The sequence below is a fragment of the Lemur catta genome, chromosome 21 (genome assembly GCF_020740605.2).
Source record: "Lemur catta isolate mLemCat1 chromosome 21, mLemCat1.pri, whole genome shotgun sequence".
NCBI classification, from domain to species: Eukaryota; Metazoa; Chordata; class Mammalia; order Primates; family Lemuridae; genus Lemur; species Lemur catta.
In genome coordinates this window covers 22,606,802-22,623,749 of record NC_059148.1, presented here as the reverse complement: position 1 = coordinate 22,623,749, position 16,948 = coordinate 22,606,802, and the positions used below count along the sequence as shown (strand labels likewise).

The 16,948-nt window shown below is 36.5% G+C and overlaps 1 protein-coding gene across 2 annotated transcripts in view; it reads right to left on the bottom strand.

Annotated features, from left to right (window-relative positions):
• Positions 1-16,948, bottom strand: part of MED13L (mediator complex subunit 13L) — a 264,709-nt gene that overhangs the window by 37,512 nt on the left and 210,249 nt on the right. For both annotated transcript variants that reach the window (XM_045535049.1, XM_045535051.1), the window contains 6 exons: positions 14,911-15,015; positions 10,415-11,146; positions 9,390-9,615; positions 8,288-8,393; positions 7,847-7,971; positions 5,070-5,169 (listed from right to left, as the gene is read on the bottom strand). In XM_045535049.1, coding sequence (XP_045391005.1) covers positions 5,070-5,169; positions 7,847-7,971; positions 8,288-8,393; positions 9,390-9,615; positions 10,415-11,146; positions 14,911-15,015 — 1,394 coding nt within the window. The remainder of the gene's footprint in view (positions 1-5,069; positions 5,170-7,846; positions 7,972-8,287; positions 8,394-9,389; positions 9,616-10,414; positions 11,147-14,910; positions 15,016-16,948) is intronic.

Sequence of the window (16,948 nt, the reverse complement as noted above, 5' to 3'; positions counted from 1 at the left end):
TTTTCATCTGTAAAATGGGAAAAATATCTACCTCATATTTTTGTACATGTTAAATGAAACAATGTATGCACAGAAATGAACACTTGGCCATGTACATCTAAACACTCAGTAAATGGTGAAGTCAGCATGAATTAATCCTCCCTCTCAAATCTGGCTTAATTGGAAAAAGATGAAACTGCTGTGAAGTTACAGGGAATTTCTGAAAAGAGGTGACTCTGAAGAAGTTTTGAGATGATCAACGGACCAAAGAGGTAAGGCAGAAAGAAGACACAGACCTAGAGAACCACTTTGGTCCTCCATACAAGAAACGTGGTTTGCCTGTCCAATTTTCTTCCTAGAAAACAGCTATAGTGAGGGTGGGCACCGCTACTAGAATGGACAAAGGCAGGGGTGGGGAACCTGCAGCCTTCTAGGTCCTTAAGTGCAGCCTTTTGAATGAATCCAAATTTTATAGAATAAATCCTTTTATTTTTATTAATACATTTTGGTTCATCTTTTACATTTTCATTTTTAATGAACATATTTAAAATACCAAAGAATAAAATAAGTTTCAACAAAATAATCCTTCTAGATGGACAGGCACAATTAGAACATGAGTAAACCGTAAGGGCTAAACTGACTGCTGCAACGCTCATGATTTAGTTCTAACTCCCCCTGCCTGATGGTGCCACCACCACACAAGGCTGGTTGGCGAGAGTTTATGGGGGCTGAGCACACCAGTCTCCATCGTTTTTTGCACTGTGTTTCTGTTTAAAGTGGAATTTGTGAATAGTTGCACAGCTCAACAGCATTTTTTCATTCTGTCTGCTTAACAGCCCATCATGTCAAAGAAGACCAAGAGGACGCTAAAGGAAGAAAACAGATTTTTTAATGAGAATTGGAAATTGCAATATTATCTTGTTTCTGCTACAGATAAGAAGATTCGCTTGCTTTGAGATACTGCAATATCAACATTAAAGAAATTCAATGCTCATCAGCATTATTACGCTCATAAGGACCACAAATATTTTAAGTTAGAGGGAGAGGCACGAAAGGTTATACTGCAGAAATTAAAAGATGAAAAGCAAAAGCAAAGATAAGTCTTTCAAGCAGCAATGAGACCTGGAAATAACGCAACTGAAGCACTTACAAAGTAGCTTACATACTAGGGGGAAAAGGGGAAGTCATTCAGTAATGTAGAAATCGCAGAAGAATGCATTGTCAAAGTTGTAGGATATTTAGACCCCAATAAAGTTTCAAAGTACAAACAACTACCTCTTTCAAGGATAATGACTGGCAACATGAATTAACCTTCAATTTAACAGACCTTCATGCAATACCTCAAAAGGAAAATATATATTATTCAATCGCTTTGGATGAATTGACTGATACTACTGACTCGGTGCAGGTTTTATACTTCATTCACATCATAACTGAAGATTTTTTTTGCTACGAAGTTACTCACTTTGGGCACTCTTGGGAATAGGAAACGGAATAGATATCTTCAACAACTTTCAAGATAAATATCAAGAAGTTGGACTGAATTTGGAAAATTTAGTGAATGTATGTACAGACAGTGCACCTTCTATGACAGGAAAACATGAAGGGTTTACTGCACAGATAAAAAAATTATTAACAGATCCAGATGCTCTCATTTTTTTCATTGTATCTTGCATCAGCAAAATCTCTGAGCTAAAGCTACTATTTTAAGTGACACTTTGCAACCAGTTGTAACTATGTTAACTATATTGGTCCAAATGCAACTCGGCATCCTCAGTTTCATAACAAGCTAAAGTTAAAGCATGAGGTATTCAGTGTGGATTTGCCACATCTAAAGTAAGTTGGCTATTGCAGGGACAAATGTTAGCCAAAATTCTATCTCTGCAAAAACAGTTAAATTTTATGAAGAACAGAATCAGCACATGTGAATTATTGAAAGAAGATTTCTATAGGAATGCAGCATTTCTGTGTGATATCATGTCAAATCAAAATGACTTGAATATTTCTTTGCAAGGTAAAAGAGTCCATATATGATATGTGGCAAAAAATCCAACCATGTCAAAAAAAGCTATCTTTTATCAAAACACATTTCAAAAGGAAATTTCGGATGAACATTTTCCCCAGTTAGCAAAGGTCATTGATGAGCAGGATAATATATTCGAATCATCTGAAGAATATACAGCTGCTATGCACCTATTAATTGGACAATACAATGAAAGGTTCACTGACTTTGAGAATCATGGTATCACGCTCAAATTAGCATTTCAGCTTCACCTAGTTGATATCACCAAGGCTCCTAAAGAACTACAAATGGAATTGATTGAGCTCTCTCAGTAGATAACATTTTAAAGTCATTGTTTGATGCTAAGAAAGATCCAATTGAAATATGGAAATATGTAGAATACTCACACCTTTGGCAACATGCCTGAAAAATGCTTTCTTGCTTTTCAACCACTTATTGCTGCGAATCTACATTCTCCTACCGAACCCAAACCAGGATGCCCTTAAGGTCAAAAATGACTGACACCCACCTAGAAGACCAACAGGAACTGCAGACCTCCATGCTGCAACCAAAATTCGAATGCTTTCCAACAGAAAGCAGACACAACAACGTATTAAAAGGTTAGTTGACTTTAAAATTAACAGTTTTCATTTTTTGAAATTATTAAGTACAATAGTAGTTAGATTCTTACAAAATAATGTACATTTTTAAGTACATCTAATTGAAGTTTATTTAATGAGGCCTTATTTGATTATAGCTAAATTAATGTAGCCTTCTGACATGAAAAGGTTCCCCACCTCTGGACAAAGGTGAGCTGTCTGGCCCACAATGCTCTACTTACTTCTACCCTGCTTGTCCTTCAAGATGTACTGCACTTCAGCTGGAACTCATTAAGGACACAAACCACCCCCTACCCTGTACTGCAAAGTATTCACGTACAGGAATGAAGCCCTCCAACAGAGGCAGTATCACTGATTTTTCAGTATTCTCCCCACCCAGAGCACCTAGCAGAGTCCCTTCCAATTCGTAAGTGCTATAGGAGAAAAAATAAAAGAAGCCAATTCAAAACTCCAGGTCTTTCATTTTGCCTATTCAAAGACATCATAGTTCAAACTGACACACTTTCAAAGACAGAAATTCATAAGTGGTTAATAATAAAACCTAAGGAAAACTCTTCTGTTTTTGTTACTTTATTATAACAAAATACTACCTTAACAAAAACTTGATCCTAAACTAAACCTATTTGTTACTGTTTGCAGCTTTCTTCATTATTACATACACAGATGAACAATTACGAAACTGTGCTTTCCAACACCATATGTATTAGCCACATGTGACTATGGAGCACTCAGCACGGGGCTTGACCAAATGGAGCTGGGCCACATGTCTAAATACAGACTGGATTCCAGAGGCTTTGTACAAAAAAAGAGTAAAATATCTCAGTAATTTTATACTGATTACATGTAAAAATTATAATATTTTAAATACATTAAATTAAATACAACATTGTATATTACTTAAATTAGTTTCACATGTTTCCCTTATTTTTCTTTAACACAGCTACTAGAAAATGCAAAATTACATATTTGGCTCATCTTATATATATTTCTATTGGACAATGCTGTTCTAGACATTACATTTATAATATATCTGTCTTGTACCTCAATATCCAAAAAAGCGATTGTGAAGATGAAAACATCTTGCCAGGCTTATTTTCATCATGATTTCGTGAGAGGAAACACTGCATGAATGTTCACCCCTCCGCCCCACACACATATACTCTCACAAACACACATTTACATACATACTTTGTATACATTAAAAAGATCCTCTTGACTCTCATATATTTGGATTTTCCCAGTGCTAATATTTCTGTGCTATCTTTCAAATTCTTTAGTTTTTAGGACCTGTAGTTTATCATAAAATTTTGAGTAGTTTTCTTTTTAAAACAAATCCTTTTCGGATAAAAATGAGAGAAAAGACAGAGCACACAATATACTTTACTTCCAATGACACCAACTAGCAGAATGTTTTTGAGTAAATAACCTTGGATGAGTTATCAGATATTTTAACATTTCATAATACTACATATCACTTCATGTCAAAAGGGGCAAAGGATTAACAGGTTCAATACAAGGCAAAAAAATTCATTCATCTGACCTATTCCATATGTATCCATTTTAATACTGTTTCTTTTAATCTGTGAAGTTCCAAGTTTGCAAAATTCTGCAGTGCAGAGTAATAAAAAAAGAAAAATGTTTAATTAAAAAAACTACAGCAACTGGCTGGCTATCATTATTCATTTTCACCCATGTCATGCTTGAGAAAGCTTTGCATATTTTAAAAATCTATGGATCCACTAAAGCTGTCAAAATCCAATCTCTGTATACTTCCCATTTTTACATTTGAGTAAATCAGGACTACATTTACAGGTTCATAAAACTTTTTGACTCATCCCTATGATATGGTGGTTTTTCCCCTCAATTTGTTCTCATTACTAGCTGAAGTTAATGAGAAGGTCTTAAAGAATGATTTGCAATGGGATTATGTTTCTGCTTCAGAGTATCCACATAAGCTATCCTGACTTTCTCTTCCCTGGCAGAATAATGTGGTTTCTAAGGTAAAGAATATACTAGAAAAAAGGAGGTTTCTCTTTTTGCCAGCATATATAAAAAGCTAGCTGATCTCAAAAGGGAACACAAAAACTTTACTGTGAATCTTGAAAATGACCACTGAAAACAAATATTTAATATTCTTGAGTGAATTAAATTTCTGAAAACTGAAACATTTTACACAAAATCTCATAGTAGAACATCACTCTGAAAATTACTTGAGCAGCATTTATCCTACTACGAAAGGACTATTAATTTGAAAACAAAGGAAAAGAAACTCAAATTAAGATGGTTTCTATATACGATTAACTGTGTGCCATCTCAGGAACATCAACTTTAATTCATAGTTAGAATACTGTCAAAAGCAAAAAAAAAAAGGAGGGGAATTTCAGATAAAGCACCACTGAGTGTGAGAACACTATACATAAGTTACAGGTAGTGGCCCAAGAAAAGCTCAGTCAAGTTCCTCTACTTACTTGGTGGGTAAGGAACAGCAGCTCTTCCATCCTTTCCAAGAGGTCGGTCTTCTGTCCCAACTGCAGGCATTTTTGGTGGGCGTAGTGCGGGTGATACAGCCTAAGAACAGATTATTATTATTAAAACAGAATAACACAATTGTATGTAAGTAGGGCAGCAGTCAAATATTTCCTAGCATGTGCCTATTGATAGGTGCTTCCTTACATAGCATTCACTAGGTGAACTTCTAGAAAAAACAGCAGCGAAACAAAAGAGATGATTACAAGTATGAAAAAATGACTGACTGCACTTTTTTCATGGATCTCATGATGGCAGATTATGCCACTGAAGCAGAGCTTGCCAGTCTTAAGCAGTTCTTCCCTTCTGGTCAACAGAAGAGTAGTTTCATGGATACAATGATTACATTAGGGTGATGCTTCCAGCAGTAACTGGCAATTGGTCTGGTTTCCCTTCTGTTTGGATACAGGCAACTAAGAGATTGGACCTCAGGCCCTTCAAAGCGATTAATTTTTTTTTTATTTTTCACCACAACAAACTATGTATCTTCTATATGTATTTTGACAGTTACTATTCATCTTTACAAAAAATTACCTTATTTCATAAAATTACTGAAATATATACAATGTTTTCCTCTGATCTGTTATTCAAAACAAATCAAGTCTCTTCCTAGTCAAGATTATCTTTAAGATCAAATGAATTGGTGACATTAAAATAAAATGAAATAAAATAAAGCAAAAAAAGGATTCTTACAAGTGGAAGGCCTTTTATTTATTTATACTTATACAATGTCAGAGTTGAAATGTAAAATTAAATTGAAAGACAGAAGAGATGAAAACTCAGCCAACAGCCTCCCAACTCCATTTACTAGTATGAGGAATTAGGGAGAGATTCTAAGGTAAACTGTTCATGTGATTAAATGCCAGACTAAAAATCAAAGTAGAAACACTCATTTCAGAGAAATAAAAATTCTATTAAAAACATCCAACCATCCTTTTGCATATTAACATTACTAAAAATATTTTCCAAAAATGTAAACATTTCTTCAGTAAGTGCAATAGTAACTAATAATGTATACAGAGAGTAAGTTCAATGGCCCAGAGCACAGACAGCAATCACTAGGGATAGTGGCTGTAAATAGCATGGGGCCATTCCATAGTGTTGGCTTTTGCCCTCTTCTTTCTACTTCTTTGATTTGTGATTCCCTCTGTTTTCACAGTTTGTTCCCATCATCATCACCAAAGCACCTAACCTAACCTAACCTAACCTAACCCCTAGTATCATTAAAACCAATCGCAGGCAGCTCGTGGCTTTCGGTAGATAGTCAAGTTCAAAAGGATCTCCAATGCCTGGATCAATAAAAAAATGAGTCATTTCTTCTACTAGAGTTTTTCACGTTGCCATGTCCTTTTCCTTCATGTAGCCACTGTATGAATCCAGATTCCAGTGCTCCAATCCAACAAAAACTACCAAATAGAGGACTCTTGTTTTCTACACATCAGATTGATTAAAAAATAGCACGCACTCAGCAACCCTCAGAGGAACATATTATCAGTAGAGTCCAAAGCCCTCCGCCTGGCCAAAACCTTCCTAGCCCTAATCACCATCAGAAAGCAGACCAATGGTCTATCCATTATCCCCAAAAGCCAATCTAGTTCAATCCTGTTGCTGAATTAAGGCTCTTTCTACACTCAAACTAATGTCCCTCCCTGCCTCGCTGATGTCAGTCTTTCCACATTCATTCTTCAAGGCCATTATGAGCTAGCTCATCATCTTCTAAGTACTTATAACACTAATGGTGTATAATATCTGTTAATTAGGTACATTTTATCTTAAAGTTCCTGGGCTTTAGAAATCTGATCCGTACTTAACCTTCAAGGCTTAACTGAGACACTGCTCCCTTATCACTTCGTATTTGCACGTCCAGCATCTTTAGATTCAGGTCTATCACTGCACTCAATACAGTAAGTACACTGTAACTTTATAAGCTGTTTCTCCTTAGGTCTGTTGAGCGTCTCAAGTATAAGGCCAGTAAGGTAGTCACATTTGTAACCTCAATGATTAGCCTTAGTACTTGCCACAAAGGAATTACTCATCAAATGATTAATAAATGTATGTAAAATGAATGAATAGGGAGATAAGTAAGTGAATAACTGAAAGAAAATGAACTAAAAATTGACTTCTTTGAAAACAGAGCCTATCTTACCTGTCTCTAGGTCCCCCAGAAATAATAGGCACTTACATTTACCCAAATGTAGACATAGGTTAGGGGGATGAGGAAACAAATTTCTTCTTGGCTCAGCTGATCTCCAAAGAACTATGATTTTTCTTAAATTTCCCTTTAATCATGTGATGCCTTATATTATTTAACCTCTATATATATAAATACTATTTTCCCACCATGATGTCATGATCCTAAAAAGTATGATATTTGTGCATCTCTCAAAATGTAGACTAACCTTTAACTTATTAGATAAATAAAAAGTTATGTGGGTATTATTTTAAAAATCTCATCTAAAAGGATTACATAATACATTTCTACTATGACTACATCATAGTCCCATGATAGGTAGAAGAATTTATCAAAATAAATGTGAAATATTTCAATATTTACAACTGCAATAACACTAATGAAAAAGAGCCATCAATAAACAAAATGCAAGAGAACACTCAGAACCTAAAATAAGAGCCCCCAAATTCAATAAAACAAACCATAAAGAAATACTGAGACTCTGAAATAAAGTCCTCCCATTTAGATGTGTAGCTACAGCAGACTCACCCCCAGTTCGTCGTCATCGGAATTATCAAAGATGTTGTCTAAGTCATGCAGGGAAGGTGCCAAATCTGTCACCTGTGTAAGGCTACTGGAGCCAGCTCTGCCAGCAGCATTATCCTGCCGGACATCTGTAGGAAAGAAGGCAAAAGAAACAGAATGAACAACTTCATCAAGCAAAAAGGAGTGAGAAGAGGACACGGATCTCAATGAACGAGACCTGCCTGTGAATTTTTTCCGTATAGTTTTATTTAAATTTAGAGACAATTTTTTCCAAATATGCTTATCAGTTTTGAAAGGAACTGAAAAACAAACTATTAAAAATATATTAAAGATGAGATCAAATTATTGCTATTACACTAAGAATATAATTTCAAATAGAGAAGCAACTCCCTCGCATTTCATTTTAGCAATAATCCAAGTGAGGCAAATAATCATTGTACACACCTGTTTTAGTAGCAGAACTGAAAATAGACATGGCATTTTTCCCATCAGGCACCGGCGTGGAATGACCTGGTGTAGTGACATCCTTGGTACCAAATCCATCCTCTGACTGTATAATAAATTCAGCCAAACAAAACACATGAACACCAACCCAAAGTGTGGAATATGAGGGAGAACACAAAGAATTAGAGGGTAGAATGGAACTTGTTATGAGCACAAGTATGATAAACCATGGTCTATGCAACCAAAGGAAATAAAAGATATGTCCTTTCTCTGGAATTTAGATAGAACCAAGAACTCCCCCACTCTCCCCTCAATCCTACGGGGTTTTCTGAGTGAATCAGTGTTTTATGCCTAAACAGTACTGGTGGCATTTGATTACAGATCTGCCATGGTGTTAAAAGCTGCTCTTAATAACATTTTAGATGCTGAATTATAGATCAAGCTTTCTGGATCTAGACAAATCCCTGTAAAGGAATCTGAAAAGCATTCCCCTGAACTATACTGGCCTCTCAAATTGTCTTACTTCCTTTACTCTCAAGAATACCTCTTTCAGTGGCTCAGTATTTTAGAATGTCTTCAAATTTAAGGCTAAAGACAGCACACACACCCAGTACTCATTTTTGTGACAATGAAACCAGTACAATTAATACTGACAGTCTAGGGGTAGTGTCGATATTAATCCAGAGAATATACAGGTATAGCGCTCAGCACAGTAAGCATAATAAGCGCTCAATAAATAGTAGATACTGTTATCAACATTTTGTCTTCACATTTTGGATATTTTGGAATAATATTTAAAAAGAAATAAGCAGGGAGCATAGGCCAACAAGAATTAGCATATGAGAGGAAACATGCATTGTACAAGCTATAGCCTGGAAAATATGAGGCTTCATTTATGTTCGGCTGACTTTTAAACAAAGGTGAGCCATGACATAAAAAAGAACAATACGCTGTTCGATACAATAGTACCAAGAGCATGAATATGGGGACAGAGCAATCAGGCAAGACTATCTCAAACATTCTGCCTCCAAAGTCTTCCCATACATGTTGTCTTGACATAGACAGAAACCCACACCGTGCTGCACTCCATGTTAGATGGTACCTTAATCTTTTTCAAGGAATCTTTCTCCGTCCCTTGTTTGCATTTCTTGTTGGCTGTAAAGATGTATTTTATGTCACCGTCCTCAAAGGTGTATGGGTCATTGACTTCTCCCAAACTGTCTCCAGGTTGTTGTGATAGAGGCAATGGGTCAAGGAAGTGGACTGGCTGCATATGGGGCTGCTTGTCTTGCCAGATTTTAAACCGTTTGTTAGGTTGTGCTAAGAGTCTAAAAAGAGAAAATGATAATTTAAACAAGATAAACAAGATAAAACGATTGACTTTCTTTTTTTAAAAAGAGCAGCATTTATGACTTAAAGCATTATAAAGCTTAAACTGAACTTTAAAACAAAACTAGAAGTTCACCTGTATAGTCACTTGCTTTTAGAGATTATACTCATGATTAAATAAAACTTAGTAGGCTTCATCAAGAATACACGTCTTTGTCTCTGATTTCACGGATTCAACTCAAGAGCATGGGTTCGCAGGACAGACTGCCTACATTCAAATTCCATCTGTGTCACTTACTAACTGTATGACTCTAGTTTCTCAGTTATGAAATTGATATAGTAATATGGTTATGGTGAAGATTAAATGAGATAATCTGTGTATGGTGTTCATGAGAACGGGTGGCTCAAAAGCACTATAAATGTTATTACTAGACATGATACACACCTAAATGCATGCAAAGCCTTTCTCAAAAGTGTCAACATACAAACAAAGTGCTGACAGCAATATGGAAAGTCTAATAAAGCCATACTATTTTTAATTAACAAACAGTAGGCCAAAAATAACTACATACTGAGTGTACTAAAATGCCATAATGAGACCTTTATGTGCCAGAATGTTTAAATGACATGTGTATTAAACAAAGCATTCGACTTTTAAACACTTTCTATATGTAGAGGCTAGAATGGCGAAGAAAAGCCTGCTTTCACTTTGGATGTGAAGGTTTAGCAGGGAGAGATGGGAGGGAGCCCATGCCTTTTTGGTGGGTGGTAGGTGGGTGGTGCAGAGAGTCACCTTACCTTTGCAATGCACTGCTCTCTGAGTTTACCTCCATTTTGGCATCACATCTCTCACCCTGGAGCTCTGGAGGCCTGAACTCAGCATCATCACTGGATGGGAGATGATAACTATGCCACCACTTATCTGATGACTCTGGGTTTGACGGCCTAATCCCACAATATAAGGCTGTCTCGCTGACCTCTGCCATCAGAGGCAGTCTTTGGCCTACGAGAACAGTTCTGTCATCCAGAGTAGACAATGGCTGGAGTTCTAGCCCATTTCCATAGAGGGCTGGATTCACAGGGACAGATGGTGGGTCCAAACTCTCCGTTTCCTGACCTCGTGGTTGAGGGCTGAGTGTTGGCGGCAAAGGGGATATAGGGGAATGAGGTGAATCCATAGGATTCAGATTCATTTGCTTGCTTGTATTTCTGGAAGGCACGGCCATTTGCTTATCATACTTCCTACTGCTAGACACCTCTAAGGAGGAGTCTATCCCTGCCAACCCTAGTTTCTGTCCTGGTGTATCTTGTTCCATGCATAACTCTTCAGCCACAGAGGGCCTATGGTGAAATGGTATCAAGGGTCTCTTTTGCAACTTGTCTCCTTTTTCCTGTCTTTCTGTTGTTTTGTGCTTAGAAGAAGCAGGAGGCGGTAAAGATGAAGATGATGATGGTCCTGCACTGAACCCTGGTTGAGATATTGTGGGAGGTCGATTGGGTCCTACTGCACAACGTTTTAAAAGTTTATGCCTAAAATGAGAATTAAAATCAAGTCAATAAATACACAGATAAAAATAACCGCATCATTATAACATTACGAAAGAGGTGTCTCTGACAAACTTATGTCTTTTAAAGCACACATTAGATGAATTAATACATCTAAAAGGGCTCTAGGTTTTAATTATACTTATAATGATCAAAAAATGCAATACATCCTGATGAAAAATGAAGAATCAATCACGTACAGGTTAAGCAGGTAAGAAATGGACTTAACAAGAAATATAAATTAATACATTGCTAATTTCAAATTAGCAATTTGAAAAATTCCAAATCACTAAAATTTGGTGAGGGCCTCAGATAACCTACTCATACTACATCTTAAAACCACAAGAGTAGAGTCTTGATTATCTGCCAAAAAAAAAAAAAAAAAGAAAAAGTTTCCAATTTCTATTTTACAACACTCTACCAACTCTAATATAGAATGGCTTATAATGGCTTGTAGTATTATAAACTGGGAATAAAATAACTATGCAACTCGCCCTCAAAGTGTGAACTAAGATATTGTGGGTCAATCCTAAGACTAGAAACTTTATATGCTACTATACCTATAAAAGAAGGGATAAAAGACAACTTTGGATCTTGCAGACACACATTAAAATGAGATAAAAGTAACAAGGTTGTGAGTGAACACTAAAACCACACACATACACATATGCACCTGCACCAGCTAAGCAGGAACACCAAGTCTGTTCACATCCTAACATACTTCTTGGCAAGCACAGGTGTGAGAAATAGCTCAGTAAGGGCCCACTAGATGATGCCAAGGTTTAATCTGTACAACAAAGTTATATAGCAGGTCAGCCAGTTCTTCCCAATATATAAATCATTCCCAGGGAAAAATGTGAGCTCTCCTGCCGGTGTAGTAGTAACTCTCTGAGGCCACTAGGGTGGCATTAAATTACTGCTGCATTGCACTAAATGATGCCCTAGTGGGCAGTAAAACGGATTTGTGTGGCATAATGGGATGGTTTAGTGGGACAGCAGGATGGCTGCCCTGCTCTGCTCCATAAGACCATTAAACAGTGAGAGGAGTGGACCGTTCCATGATGGGTTTGGTAATCTTGCAACAGACAATCTGAAAACATTCTTGCCAAAGTCTTTGCTACTCTAAAAAAAATAAAATGAAAATTCCTGACGTCTTGTCTTTAAGCCCAAAGGGCATGGTACCCCAGTAACATGTGAATGTCTCATCGGAAAACATCTCAATTATACCTTCTAAAGGTGCTTATTTAAAACCTAGTCTCTAAAAGTATTTTATGCAAAACTTTCTAATTTGGATTTTCTCAGAGAGCATTTAATCATACTAGTCCTTTGATAGGTATTTTATGGTATCATCTTCAAAGCAAGAACTTTTTGAAAGTGGATAATCGTATAAAGTCAAGTTTTTTCAACTGTATTTAATGACACAGCTACCTTGCAAAATGGTTGGAATGAGGAATGCACCAGTAGGTTAAGAGACTAGCGTGGCAAATCTCTGAGCAGGAAAGGAACCTGACCGGAGCAGGCAGCAGGAAGATCAGGCCCACGATACTGGTGATGGGTGGTAGAAAGAAGGGCCAAACAGTATAGAAATACACCATGGCTAAAAGCACAAGGGAGGGAAAAGGATCATAATAGATATTTCAAAGGAAGTCACTGTGAAATCCACTGACAGACTAGATCCAGAAAATGAAGAAAAATAAATGATCAAGTTTCTAGGCTGAGAAGGGAAAGTTGTGATAAAAATGACTGCAACTGGGTACCTGGTTTGTGGGGAAAGACACATCAATATTAAGGATATTTCTTAAAGGTGTCCTAAGATTATGTGAAAGTTAGGTCTAGGGATAAAAATTTGAAAGCCAATGGAATAGTGCCCTGGTATGCACACAGCTATAAAAAAGACCAGAATGTATAGGAATTTGGTGAGGAAATAAAGCAATAATTCCAGAAAACAAAAGAAAAAGCATTATTTGTTTATTTGTACCTAAAGTGATAAAAAAAATAATTCCAGGTAGCTAATAAAAATGTCATATAAATCAGTAAAAGTGTTATTTTTTTAAAAGTAAAAAAATCTGGGTTAAGGAAAAGAGTAGGAAAAAATAAGGTGAAGGCACAAATTAAATGCACTACAATTTATATCCTATGTATGTGCTAAAGGTGGGCCATAACTTGGCTGTGGGCTGTCTATATATCAATGTTAATGGGGAAATACTTATTGTCACACAATTCACGGCAGCCTAGAGACAAAAGTGAAACAGGTATTCAGCTGCAGTATACCATACCTATCTCCTAAGACCAGAGAGAGGTTCTCACATGCTCAGAGAGAGAACCCTTAATGAGCAAACTTCTTCTTCAAAAATGAGCTCCCTGAAAAATCAATCATGAGTTTCATTAGGCTGATCCTTACAACATCTCTCAACAAGAGGCTTTTACCGAAGCAGAGCTTGATGAAAGAGAATCAACTCAAGAAGCAGGGAAGAACAGGAAGAAGGTGTCAAAACTGTTCCCTAAGTACACACACATGACAGTTTGCACATATTCTCAGGGGGCATATGGACCACCTCCTATCCTGAAGCTAAGTTACTTATGCCACATTAAGAACCCCTGATCTAAAATAGAAGAATGAATGGCCATCTTCTAAATAGGCTTATCGCAACTGAACTTTTTATAAATATTAAACAGTATCAAATTTTAAAATATACACTTTAGAAGCAGAGCTACTCAAAATTGCTCAGTAAGTGAAAATCATCACCACATGCTCTAACAATCAAATGAACTGGTGGATGAGACTTATATCCACTTAAAAAATATAAGAACCCCGGGCTGGTACAGTGGCTCACGCCTGTAATCCTAACACTTGGAGAGGCCGAGGCAGGAGTATCACTTGACGCCAGGAGTTCTAGACCAGCCTGTGCAACACAGCAAGACCAGTCTCTACAAAAAAAGAAAAAATTAGTAGAATGTGGTGGCATAAGACTTGTAGCCCCAGCTACTCGGGAGGCTGAGACAGGAGCATCTCTCGAGCCCAGAAGTTTGAAGTTTGAGGTTGCAGTGAGCTATGATGACACCACTGCACTATAGCCTGGGGAGAGAGCAAGGCCCTATCTCAAAAAAAAAAAGTAAGGACCCTAATGAAAATCCATGACAATAAGATTCTTTACTACCAAAAGGAGTAAGTCAAGGAATATCCAGGAGGAGTATAAAAATTTTCTACAGAAAACAATTTGGGGCCCTATCCTAAGACCTAAATGAATGGACAATTAAGGTACCATGTCTACGTTTTAGCTTTTAGCAGTTGTGACCAAATGCCTGCCTCAGTCATCAAAAAACACCACCGCTACCACCAACAAAACAAATTCTCTACAGAAAATCTATTTAATCCAAACTCTATTAACTTAGGCTAACCTGTTTTCAATATGTATTTCTACTTTAAAGTTAAGAGTAAAGTTCTTTAAAGGGCTCTGGATTGTCTTGTCAAACTGATGCCTTTTAGCTTTGCAGTAGTTAACTGGAAAAATTTTGTGGGAGCTATTTGTCAACAGGGCCAGTTATCTAATAAGCTTGGAGTTCTGACAATAAAATTGTATCATCTGCATATGAGAATAGACTGATCTTTTTCTTCTCTACTGGAGGAGGAAGGAGATTTAAAACAAAACAAAAACACAGAGAAGAGCTGGCCTGTGAGGCCAGGAGACGAGCCACTGAATGTGCCATCATTCTATTTGACTACTATTTTGCCTTTTTTAACTACCTACCTGGAACAAGAACAGCTGACTCTTTGGGTTGGATCCACAAAATCCCAAGTAGCAGGATTGTTAGCAGGCTCTTCTTCAAGAGTTGGAGTTGACATTTGGCTCCTCCTAAAAAGGTTAAAAATGTGACTTATGTGTAAACATGAGATAATACTCAGGCCCCTGGGAAGAAAAATGTTTAAAAGAGTTGAAGACATTTTACATAGTAATGGCATCCAGCTGATATATAGCTCTGAGCAACCAAAAGAAAAAAACTACTTGTTCTATGCAGTAGAAGACTCAAAATATTTTTATTTAAGTTGACTGCACATTTTAACATGGGTGGTATATATAGCAATTAAACAATATCTGGCATTATTAGTTGTTGCTCATATAAAAAAAGGTCACCTAAGTTATGTAGAAATAACCTATCTTTTAAAATTACCTTTCCATAGCATCTGTAAATTATACACCCCCTGATAAAGATTGTTTAAATCACTCTTAAAACTCCAACAGGTTGAACATTCCTAATTTAAAATCCAAAATGCTCCAAAATCCAAAAATTTTTTGAGAGCCTACATGATGCCATAAGAAAATTGAACACCTGACCTCACGTGACAGTTACAGGCAAAATATAGGCATACAATATACAATTTATTCAGTGTCCCCAAAAGGTGTTACGGTACAGCATTGGAGGTGGAGACTGAAAGCCTGCTGTTGTTTAGTAGTTGATGCGTGCATTCTGGTAAGGCTACTGCGGTGCACTTAGTTACCTCGAACACATTTTTTCACTGTATTAATGGTATGTCATAGTTTTTACTATTAACTACTCATGTGTGCATAGGTGTAAAAAATGATTGCTTATCGGTAGCAGATAAATTCAGAATCAGGAGACGGTGATGCCAAACCATCACCGATTGTTCACAGGATGGCTGAGATAGTGACACCTTTGCTTTCTGATGGTTCAATGTACATAAACTTTGTTTCAGACACAAAATTATTTAAAATATTGAATAAGAGTAATAAAAGTACCTTCAGAGATATGCATATGAAACATAAATGAATTTCACATTTAGATTTGAGTCCCATCCCCAAGATATCTCATAATGTATATGTAAATATTCCAAAATAAAAAAAAAAAATCTGAAATCCCCAATACTTCTGGTGCCAAGCACTTCAGATAAGGGATATTCAACCTGTATAATATTTACTAGGATTTAAGGGCAGCACTCTACCATTTTTAATGTGAACTAAAAAACAGAAAACAAAAATATATCCTACATGTCACTCAGTATGGCAAAAAGTAGATAGTTGTTATTACGTAATGAAAATAAGAATGTGGGGGCATTATTTCTGGATTGCTGATTTTGCTACAGTGGATGCTGCAAAGTGTCAATGATGTTTTATTGCAGTGTTTCTTGTTCTCCACCCTCTCCCACCCTCCTGGGTGTCTCACTTCCCTGTTCTGTGCTGCTGATAGAAGGGCTACAGTCTGTTAGAGTTTTAGAGGTATAAGGGTGATAGTGACAGAAATCAAAGAAAGGAAAAGAAAAAGAAAATGTTAACTTGGAAATTATCTAGGCATTGCAGATAGAAGTAAAAATACCTATACCAATTATTCTAAAGGAAAGGATCATTTTAAAGTAACTAGAAGTAGCTTTTTAATTCTACAATGTAATGTGATTTTCCACTGCAATTATTTTAGAGTTTATTTTCTGTATCTTCAGTGGCCTATTCTAGAACCAATTCATTGGGCAATAAATATTTGGTATGAATTTGCTAAAAGCTGGGGCCAAAGGACAGGTTTTAAATCTGTATATAAAAGTTTGAACAGCAGTCACTTAAGAAACATTTAATTAACTTCCAAATGAATGGAGTTATTAGCACTTATTGACAAGAATGTCTATATTCATTCTGTTCCAGAGAATCAAGACTCATTTGTCTACTTGCATCAGTCAAGAAAGTAGACATCTCACTCATATAAAAACAGATATAAAACTGCTGATTATGTTTACATAAATCTTGATAAGTGGAATAGTATTTATCGACTACTGTTTGTCAC